Here is an 11,089-nt window from a genome sequence, read left to right on the forward strand (position 1 = left end):
ACATCAACTCCCTGAGTCATTTAATTCGGTTGTTGAGCCTAGTGGGGAATATGGAGACTTTAAAGATGCTTCTGGCACATGGACATTTAAGGAGATGAAAGAAACCAGGCTCAGCTTCAAATATGGACATTCTGCTGTGATACAGAGCATTGCTGTGTTCCCTCTTCAAGAGACTGTCCTGCTAGAGAAAGGAACTATAGAGCCAGGGAAATTCACAGGTGGGGGTCACCTAAGATATTTTGAACTCCCTCTTCATTGTGTGGATGGATATACCTGAGATTCTCCAAGAGCAGAGGACACACTCATGGTCACCCAGCTCTATGTGGGAGAGTAGGGATTTGAACTTAGGCTTCCTGTATCACATCAATCCCTGGACATGTTCCAAATTTACAGGTGATAGAATCCACAGAGGGAAAAGCCACTGTAGCAGGAAAGGGTAATTGACTACAAGAAGCACTATATATTGAGTTCGTAAGACTTCTGCTGTGTATGATAGCCGGACAATCTGTTTGAACATGGCACATGAAAGAGAATATTTATTTTATGCAAGTAAGTAATCAGATTAGATGTGACTTGTTGCCCCCTTAAAGAAAGTAATTTAATCTAGATTAGTGAAAAATAGACCCTGTATAAGGATATAGAGGTGTCTTTTGGAAGCAAAAGTACAGGAATGTGGCCAGCTTTAGGAAAAAATGGAAACCAAGAACTGAGAACATACGAGGATGCCCTCTTCTGTCGTTACTCTTTGGCTGTTCTTTTTTTTTTTTTTTTTTCTGTTTGAAGACCTGATTTCTCTTTAACACTCTCTGCCAAAATAAAGTTTATTCCCTTTAAGTTTATATATAAAATCTGTGTAAATCTATAGATATGGTTATAATGTACAGTTAATTCCCCAGTGCATATGGTCAAACATGATTACCCCATAGCTTCTGAGTTTGCATGTTATGGATCCAGTGACTCCTTGGGCATTAATGACAATCCTAAAACCTGGCAGAAAGGATCTGATTTGTCTAGGTAGGGTCAGTGTCATACAGTACAGATACGAGTCCCTCATCAGTGTGGATAAGGAAGAGGGATGACTGGGGAAAATGCCCAGAGAAATGAGATTGTGGGCTCATAGGCTAGAAAGTCAACCAAAAAGGTGCTGCAATAATAAATTGGAATTGATTCAGTTAAGTATGATATTGAACACTGTCTTCAAGTGTCATAAGGCTTCCACAGAGGGGTTATTTAACATATTTAACTAACAATAAAAATATTCATTTATTAACTGAGAGGTTATTCTTTGCTAGCCACTGTTTATTTATATATATATAATATTTATATGCATGCCTCATTTTAATTTAATCCCCATAACAACTCAGTGGGGTTGGTTTAATTACCTCTGTTTTACAAATTAGAAAACGAAGAGTCTGCAAGATAAAGTAATTTTTGTAATGTGCCTGAAGTTACACAGACAAGAGACACCTCCATGTCAGTCTGGCTCCACAGTCTGTGCTCTTAACTACAAGGGTAATTACAAGTAGATTTTTAGCAACTGGTGCCAGTGTCCAAACCAAATCCTGAAGAGACACAGGGAACTGAGTTTGACCATTGTGGTCTGGATGGTTACAAACATTAATTCCTGGGAAAGGAAGGGACTCAGATTATAAGCTTAGCATTGTATTAATGATTAAATGGATACTGCTAGAAATTTTATTCATAGCCTACAGTATCTGGAGTTTGATTGGTGTTGATACAACTCCTCTGCAAATTTGGGTAAGGATGGATGTGCTCTCTATACAGTAGAGAAGAAGGAGTTTCCCCCAAATTGGCTCTAGGATCTATATCTAGGATATAAAATTGGCTTAAAGAAACACTGAGCCCCTACAATGAAAAGGGGGTTAAATGATGTCATTTGGGATGTCTTGGTGTTGTTAATTTTCCAGAATGGCAGATTGGGTTTTGGTTTGGACACCAGTTAAGAAGTGATTTTTCCTCACTGCCATGCTCCCCACTGCACAGTGAGCAGAAAACATGATTGTACACAAAAGCTGCAGCTAGTCTGCATGTGAACAAAGAGAACATACCTTTTTTTTTTTTACAAAGTTTTAATTTTTGTTTATTTTTTCAGAATAAAAATAAATTTTAATAGCCACTTATCCTTGATTCTGGGTGATTTAGCATAAGTCCCTCTTCATTCTAAAGACTTGATGTTCCATTTTCAATTTCTCAGGAAAACCCCATCCCAGTGTGCATCGCTGAGGCAGTTTTGTCGTGAAACTGAAGTGTGGGACCATGGAGCAAGTCTGTGCTCACCAGGTGGTCATTTCCTGGGGAATCCCCTGTGTGCACAGAACTACAAGATACACTGCCTTCTCCCACTATCACTGGGGAAAGCATTTCTGATTCATGAGATTCTTTACAGCAGCCTTCACATCCTTGTTTCTGAGGCTGTAGATGATGGGGTTAAGCATGGGAGTCAGCACCCCATAGAAGAGGGAAGTGAGCTTGTCTGAAACAGCCTGTTTGTCTGCCCCTAGGGGGTCCTTTGATTTGGGCTTTGCATACATGAAAAGAATAGTCCCATAGAAGATGACCATCACAGTAAGATGTGCAGAGCAGGTAGAGGCCTTTTTCCTCCCCTCAGCTGAGGGGATCCTCAGGATGGTGGTGAGGATGAAGATGTAGGAGACCAAGATGAACAGCACGGGGACCCCCAGAAAGATCACATTGGCCACCCCCATACTGATCACATTGGTGGAGATGTCAGCACAGGCCAACGTCAGGACAGCCAGGATCTCACAGGTGAAGTGGTTGATGACGTGGTCCCCACAGAAGGGTAACTGTACTGCAAGAGAGATCTGTACCAAGGAGTTGACTCCACCAGCCAGCCAGGAGCCGGCAGCCATGGGCACGTAGGCAGCCTTGCTCATGACCACGGGGTACCTCAGGGGGTTGCAGATGGCCACATAGCGGTCAAACGCCATCATGCCCAGAAGCACACACTCCGTGGCTCCCATGGCAAAGGAGAGGAACATCTGCACAGCACAGCCTGAGAAGGAGATGGTTTTCCTGGGTGTGAGGAAGCCATCCAGGACCAGAGGGACCGAGGAGGTTGTATAGCAGATGTCGAGGAAGGAGAGGTTCCCCAGGAAGAAGTACATGGGCGTGTGCAGGCGGGAGTCGGACACGGTCACCAGGACGAGGACCCCATTGCCCAGCAGGATCGTCAGGTACATCAGCAGGATGAGCACAAAGAATGTTTTCTCCAGCCTTGGGTGGTCTGGCAGCCCCAGCAAGACAAAGCCTGCCACAACAGACTGGTTAGCCACTTCTATTTTAAATTCTCTCTTTCACCCTAAGGAAAACTGAGGACAGCAAACACATATTTATAGGGATCACTTTGTGAGGATTACAATGAGATGCTTCTGGAACTTATAATTAAATTTACCCTTTGACATGCTAACTTGTAATATCAGCATCTAAGGGATAAAATTCACTGTCCACTGAAGTTACCTTAAAAGTCAGAATATATCAAATCAAAAGCAGGAAAAGCAGACACCAGAAATCAGATCAAACCACGATTTATAATAGAATTTAGCCAGATCAGTAATGTTAATGCACTTGATGGAAGAGATGTGTAAGGATGGGTCTATGGGAACCATAAAAGAGGAACCGTGAGGGTGTGCTGCCTGGGTCCACCACTGACTGGCCCCCTGGCCAGCCCTGCCTGTCCCCAAATTGACCCTGCAGTGTCCTTGGAGGCTTTGGGCTGTCATACTCAGTGATGCTGAGCGTTGACACCAGCTCACTCACTCCCCTGGCTCTAATTCTGTGCTGTATAATAATTTTCTAATGATAATTTGGCCCCACCTGGAGTCGTACATGGAGAGAATATGATGAGCAGAGGCCAGGAAGATTAGATTCTGCCTAGCATTTACATTTGTTACTTGATGCCTGGTTTATACTTCATTTCTTGTGAGTTTGGTCAGCGATCCTCCTTCGCTGCCCTGTCAATAAAGAGTTTCTGGCCAATAGACCCTACAGACCCTAACAGTCCACATCCCCTCTCTCTAACCATGGCCTTTGTCCATAGCACTGCAGTTTCCTCAGTCTGCTCCAGCCTGTGGGGCTGGGGAGCAGGGATAGAATCCATGGACAAGTGTCCCCCGTGCCTCCCAGTATGAGCATCTATAACTTTTGGACCAAGCTCCATGCTTTGGGAGCTGTTTTGTAAGTCACAGCTCCTAACTCAGACCCTTTTATATTTGAGTTGACCATTAAAGTCACTGCAATGCCACAGTACTCCTTTCTCCCCTACAAAAAAAAAAAAAAAAAAAAAGACAATTCTACCCAGCCTTGCAGAGAGTTGCTCAAAGGAGGGATGGACGTGGGATGTACTTCAGTCACTGTGGAACAGTACATGAGTCTTCAATTCTCATATTAAGGATGAAAGGAAAGCTCAGAGAGGTCCCCAGGCAGCGAGGATAGGGCGAGGACGGAGCCTGCTTCCTCATCTTCTCCCTGGGGCTCCTTCCCTCACCACTCTGATTGTAATTTTGCTCCTCCATTTGTGCCAGAGCAGATCTACTGAGGAGCAAAGGACTGATTATGAAGTCTTAGTCATCCACGTTTTCCCTAGGACACTCATGAAAAATAGAAGTGTCACACTTTTCTCCAAGAGATTGCCTTGTTGTAGGGCTTGGATGAGTGGGGATGTCCCTGGGCTTCACTCATTGTATCCATGATTATAACACTGGTGCTGGTTGGGGGAATTTGGGTGGGAGAAACCGGGAGGAGTCTGAGGGTATCCTCATGCAATAATCAGAGGCAATTAACTGTAGGTGCTGAGAATATATGTTATTAGAGATATTAGTACTGTTGACTAGAGAACCTTAGACTTGGCAGGAATGCTGTAAAATAACTAGTCTTGCCTCTTTCACCTCCATTCTGTGAGCACCTTCTGTGAAACAGTTTTCCCATTGCTACTTTGAATGCCTTGAGTTATGTGCGTGCAAGACTCCCATCCTTTGTCCAACAGTCTGGATTGTTGGAAAGCTTTCCCTTACATTGAGCAGAAACTTCATTTTTCCAATGTCACCCCTACTCCTAACCACCCCCCACCCCCACCCCGACACTGGTCTAGACTTCCAGGCCATGCCTGCTCCCTTCCCCTATAAAAGTCCTTCAGAAACATGGAAACTGTGACCAGGCCCCCACTCGCCAACCATCTTTTCTCGGCTCCCCACGTACCTGAGGAAAGTTTGGCCACAGAGAGATCTTGGTCTGTGTCCAGTGTGGGGATAAGGCCGTGGTGGGGACGGGAGCTGACCTGGGAAGAATGTCTCATGGCAGGACTGCTCAAACCGTCCACCTTGACTATCCCCTGTCTAGCCCTACCTGTCGAGGCTGTGCCTGGAAGCATGCAGTAAATTCTGCTTAGCTGTCTTGGAGCTGAGCAGTCTCTTCAGATTTCACAGCAAGGTAAAAAAAAATGTAGGGTTGGCCATAGCTGAAGGGGCTCTACTGCTCCTTTTCCTGGCCTTCTCCATGCCCAGCGAGTTAACAGGAGGGAAGACCACTCAGGGAGCTGCCTCCCGGGGGTCCTGCAGTCCTGCTCAGCCTGTGCGCCCAGGGCAGACACCTTCTGCTCTTCGCCCCTTGCCCTCTCGCCAGAGGTTCTGTCAAAGAGCCATGGAGCAATTTAGAGCTCTGCTTGTTTGGGGCCAGTTTTAATCCCAGAAGCAATTTAAAGTTTGGTGGAGGCCTCTCAGGAGTTTAGGGCCTGTGTCCCATAAACCCAATTAGGTAAGTTTAGACAGCTCCATGTAAATCTTAACTCGCTACCAAGAACTGTTCCTTAGATTAGAAAGTTTCTGTCCTGTCCTTGCCGACTTTCCTGGGAGTAGAGGAGGTAACTGAGGTCTGACTGCTTTGACCACAGTGGTGTCTGTGAGAGGGGGCTCTGCACTTGTCTTTCCAAGGCTAAGTGGTAAAACAAGAGGTGGAAGGCTTGCCTTGGCCCTGACCGACACACTGGCTGTCTCCATGCTCCAGAGCAGCTGGCCCTCCCTGCAGTCAGCCCCTCAGCATCGTCCAGAGCTGACCAGGTATGGCACTTGCCCTCAAAAACAGGAAGCAAGAGACATGTACCAAGGGCCAGTGCCGAGCACTTGAAAGAGAGCAGAAATGACAAGGATGGGGCCTCTGATCTCTAGGTAGATTCTGGTGACAGCTGCAGTCTGCAAGATGATTGCCAAATGCCCCTGAGGTGTACGGGAGCCCAGAAGCAGGGCAGAGTCAGAGGAGGGAGGGTGGAGCAGATTGGATCCCAACTGGGAAGTAACTGACAGACACACAGAACAAAGATGACAGCTTGAAGCAGAGGGCCTGAGGGCAGAAGAGAGCTCTGGTGTTGGTAAGACAGCGGCAGGGTCATGCCTTAGACAGAGGCAGCTCTAGAGTCACAGGCCAGGCAGGTAGCTAGCATCTGGTTAGCTGGAGATCTTTGGTGGTGAGGAACAGAGAATCTTTGAAGTAATCTCAGCTGGGGCCAGGGAGGTGAGAGTCAGGTAGGATGGAACATGGCTACAGGCACTCAGCAGGGCCTCAGGATGGGGAGTTTCTCTTAGAAGTAGATCAGGGGGAAGGCTGAGAGGGGGTGAGGAGCTCTGGATCGAAGCCTAATCTGTATCAGAAGCAACTGATAAAGCCTGGTCTTCAAGAGAAGTAGGATGACTTGCTAATAAAAAGACCTGGGTACTAATTCTTCCTTGGGAGGAAGAAAATGGGAGTTGTTAGAGTTCTCTGTGTACCCTTGTCATCCGTGCAGACGCCATGGTCCACTTTACCGCAGGTGAAATGCACAGAGTTCTCATAGAGTGTGGGTTCAGCCCCCTCCCCCGGTGCTTTTGTCATTTTCATAAAGACTGAGGAAAAGAAGCCCTGTAAATACAAATGAAGATCCATATATGGAAGTGAGAAGTAAAGGGATTTATTTTAGCAAGTCATTTTTAGGGGTTGGCTTTTTTCTTTGAACAAAAGGAATTTGCAGAGTTCCTTTTCTTGGGAGTCAGGGTTCAAGAAACACCTGAGAAGGACACTCTGAGAACACACACCGGGTTCATGCATCAATACTGAGACTGGCCATTACTCTCTGTCCCAGGGTTTCCCTGAAAGTTGACTCCAGTGGGGAGATTTTCATGCAGGATGTTGATGGGGGAGTGCTCTTAAGATCAACACCTGTGGAGTAGGGGTGAAGGAAGCAGGACTGGGCAGAGGGAGAACTCAGACTATCATGAGGAACCTCTCAAGCTAGAATGGCTCTTTAGAGTCATCCCCATTGGAAGCAAGGAGGACCAGGACTTTATATTGACATTGACTCATCATTGGGTGTTGGATATGCACTGCCTCTGAGAAAGGAATGTGACTTTTGGTGAGGTAACTCTCTTGGGCCAAGGGCAAGCCATCAGAGGGACTCAACTGACTGCTGTCAGCCACCAACATTCCCAGCAGCTGGCATTATGAGAGCTTCATCCCTAGGTGGGTGGAGGTAGGTTTGGACAGGACACCACTGCATCCACTACTCACTCTTAACCAGTACTTCTCAATGTGTAACATGCATGTGAATCACCTAAGGGTCTTGTTAAAATGTAGATTCTAACTCGGTAGGTCTGGAATGGGCCCCAGGAGTCTACATGCCCCAAAATCTCCCAGGTGATGCTGATACTGCTGGTCCACGGACCATACTGTGAGTAGCATGGCTCTAAACTCAATTTCCCCCTCACCTGGCATTACTTTTTATTGAGATTCTCAAGTGAGGGTCATCAGAGTGTGGATCATATCATGGGACATATCCCACCATCACTGGGTGAGGCGTTTCTGAACCACCAGTTTTCTCACAGCAGCCTTAACATCCTTGTTTCTCAGACTATAGATGATAGGGTTGAGCATGGGGGTCAGAAGTCCATAGAAGAGGGAGATAAGTTTGTCTAAAACATCCTGTTTGTCTGCCCCTAAGGGATCTTTGGATTTGGGCTTCCCATACATGAAGAGGATGGTCCCATAGAAAATGACCACCACAGTCAGGTGAGCAGAGCAGGTGGAGAAGGCCTTTTTCCTCCCCTCAGCTGAGGGGATCCTCAGGATGGTGGTGAGGATGAAGATGTAGGAGACCAAGATGAACAGCACAGGGATCCCCAGAAAGATCACATTGGCCACACTCATACTGATCACATTGGTGGAGATGTCAGCACATGCCAACGTCAGGACAGCCAGGATCTCACAGGTGAAGTGGTTGATGACGTGGTCCCCACAGAAGGGTAACTGTACTGCAAGAGAGATCTGTACCAAGGAGTTGACTCCACCAGCCAGCCAGGAGCCGGCAGCCATGGGCACGTAGGCAGCCTTGCTCATGACCACGGGGTACCTCAGGGGGTTGCAGATGGCCACATAGCGGTCAAACGCCATCATGCCCAGAAGCACACACTCCGTGGCTCCCATGGCAAAGGAGAGGAACATCTGCACAGCACAGCCTGAGAAGGAGATGGTTTTCCTGGGTGTGAGGAAGCCATCCAGGACCAGAGGGACCGAGGAGGTTGTATAGCAGATGTCGAGGAAGGAGAGGTTCCCCAGGAAGAAGTACATGGGCGTGTGCAGGCAGGAGTCGGACACGGTCACCAGGACGAGGACCCCGTTGCCCAGCAGGATCGTCAGGTACATCAGCAGGATGAGCACAAAGAATGTTTTCTCCAGCCTTGGGTGGTCTGAGAGGCCAAACAAGACAAATTCTGTCACAGCAGACTGGTTGGATACTTCCATTTCAAGCTCTCTCTCTCATCTTTGGGAATCCTGAAGGCAGAAAATATGTTTGATTTAAAAAAAAAAAAAAGTTTGATTTTTTGATGGCTTGCTTAGATCAATACATGAGAATCACAGTACATATGATGTCCCTAAATTTAAACTTACCCTATGGGATTCAATTTTAAAATCAAGTTATCAAAAGCCAAGCTGTGTATCAGCCAAAAATTTGAAGGGCAGACCCTGGAAATCTAATGAAACATAATAAAATGAAGGACATTTCTGTGTACTGAATGATACTAATATACCTAAAACAAATTCCTGTATCTACATATGTTGTGTATCTCCAGCACTCACCAGGGGAGCAGGAGCTTCTGAATAACTGTCTTTCTCATGTAATTTGGGACCTCAGGCTATCACAGCTCAGTGACCCTGGTCATTAAGGTCACATGGCTCATTCTTCTGGATCTTATTCCTCTTTACATAGCAAGTTTCTATTATAATTCAACTTCCCAGATAGTCTTAGAGGGAGAGATGTGCTGGCTTGAAAACAAAGTTTTTTAAATCTCTTAAACAGCTCTATTTCTTATACAGTATCCGGTTTATACTTCAGTGTTTTGTGAGTATAACTAGTGTGAATCAGTTCATCTGATCTTGACCTTCTTCTTTGAATTATCTGACCAAATTGAATTTCTGGAGCCTGGAACATGGAGTATCCTACTAAAGTTTCCAGAAATCTGATCTGCAGAGTGGGCCTTGTGTTGCCCCCTGTAATCATACCTGACCTGTCTACAGCTCTGCTGCTTGGCCCAAGGAATAAAATCTTACCTGATAGTCAGAGCCCACTCATAATTCACATTCCCAGGCTGGGTTGAGTGGGGCCTTGGGTCACAAGCCATCCAGTACCATTTAGATGCTTTGCAGACATCATCACATGTAACTCTACTCAGCCTCCCAGGATATCCAAAGCCACACTGTAGATCATCACAACTTCACTGCCAAAGAGATTAAGAACCAGATGTCACCATGGACTGCCCAAAACAGCAGTGGAACTGGATGTCTAATACCTACCTGAGTGCTGGTTAAAAATACAAGTTGCTGGCATACAAGAGTAATATACAGGAATCTGTTGCATTTCTTTATACTAACAATGAAATATCAGAAAATGAAAGTAAAAAAAAACCCATTTAAAATTGCATCAAAAAATATGTAGGAATACACCTAACCAAGGAGGTGAAAGATATGTGAGAAGTATGAAACACCAATAAAGGAAATTGAAGATGATTCAAGGAAATAGATACCCCATGCTCTTGAATTGAAAAAATTAATATTCTTAAAGTGGCCATACTACTGAAGGCAATCTACAGATTCAGTGCAATCCCTATCAAATTACCCGTGACATTTTTCACAGAACTAGAACAAATAATCCTAAAATTTATATGGAACCACAAAAGACCCAGAATTGACAAAGCAATCCTGAGGAAAAAGAACAAAGCTGGAGGTATAACCCTCCAAGACTTCAGACAATACTACAAAACTGCAGTAATCAAAGCAGCATAGTACTGGCACAAAAACAAACATATAGAACAATGGAACAGAAAGAGAGCCCCGAAATAAACCCAAACATCTACAGTCAATTAATCTTAGACAAAGGAGGCAAGAGTATACAATGAAGAAAAGACAGTCTCGTTAGCAAGTGGTATTGGGAAAGCTGGTCAGCCACATGTAAATCCACAAAATTAGAACACTCTCTCACACCGTACACAGAAATAAACCTGAATGGATTAAAGGCTTAAATATGACATGACACCATAAAACTCCTAGAAGGGAACATAGGCAAAACATTCTTTGACATAAATTATAGCAATATTTTCTTAGATCAGTCTCCCAAGGCAAAAGAAGTAAGAGCAAAGATAAACAAATGGGACCTAATCAACCTTATAAGCTTTTGCACAGCAAAGGAAATCATAAACAAAACAAAAAGACAACCTATGTAATGGGAGAAAATATCTGCTAATGATGCAACTGATGAGGGCTTAATTTCCAAAATATACAAACAGCTTATACAACTCAGTATCAGAAAAACACACAACTCAATTTTAAAAAGGGCAGAAGACTTAAATAGACATTTCTCCAAAGAAGACATACAGATGGCCAACAGGCACATGAAAAAGATGCTGAACATTCTAATTGTTAGAGTAATACAAGTCAAAACTACAATGAAGTATCACATCACACTGGTCAGAATGACTGTCATCAAAAAATCTACAAATAACAAATGCTGGAGATGGCGTGGAGAAAAGGGAGC

General features: G+C 44.9%; 2 protein-coding genes across 2 annotated transcripts; both read right to left on the bottom strand.

Moving 5' to 3' along the window:
* Positions 1 to 2,366: 2,366 nt before the first annotated feature.
* Positions 2,367 to 5,332, bottom strand: LOC105102320 (olfactory receptor 13C7). The gene is made up of 2 exons (XM_031449517.1): positions 5,236 to 5,332; positions 2,367 to 3,316 (listed from the first exon to the last, which is right to left on the bottom strand). Exons 1-2 carry the CDS (start codon positions 5,330 to 5,332, stop codon positions 2,367 to 2,369), a joined length of 1,047 nt encoding a protein of 348 aa, XP_031305377.1.
* Positions 5,333 to 7,845: 2,513 nt separating this feature from the next.
* On the bottom strand, positions 7,846 to 8,812 carry LOC105102278 (olfactory receptor 13C7). Its single transcript, XM_010995580.3, has one exon. It carries the CDS (start codon positions 8,800 to 8,802, stop codon positions 7,846 to 7,848), a length of 957 nt encoding a protein of 318 aa, XP_010993882.2. The 5' UTR covers positions 8,803 to 8,812.
* Positions 8,813 to 11,089: the final 2,277 nt, after the last annotated feature.

Source organism: Camelus dromedarius, chromosome 10, assembly GCF_036321535.1.
Source record: "Camelus dromedarius isolate mCamDro1 chromosome 10, mCamDro1.pat, whole genome shotgun sequence".
NCBI classification, from domain to species: domain Eukaryota; kingdom Metazoa; phylum Chordata; class Mammalia; order Artiodactyla; family Camelidae; genus Camelus; species Camelus dromedarius.

Excerpts from the sequence above, each read along its gene's own strand:
- LOC105102320 (XM_031449517.1), bottom strand. The coding sequence starts at position 5,332 with ATGAGACATTCTTCCCAGGTCAGCTCCCGTCCCCACCACGGCCTTATC. Across the intron at positions 3,317-5,235 it reads TGTGGCCAAACTTTCCTCAG|AAGTGGCTAACCAGTCTGTT; the intron begins GTACGTGGGGAG and ends AATTTAAAATAG.
- LOC105102278 (XM_010995580.3), bottom strand. The coding sequence starts at position 8,802 with ATGGAAGTATCCAACCAGTCTGCTGTGACAGAATTTGTCTTGTTTGGC.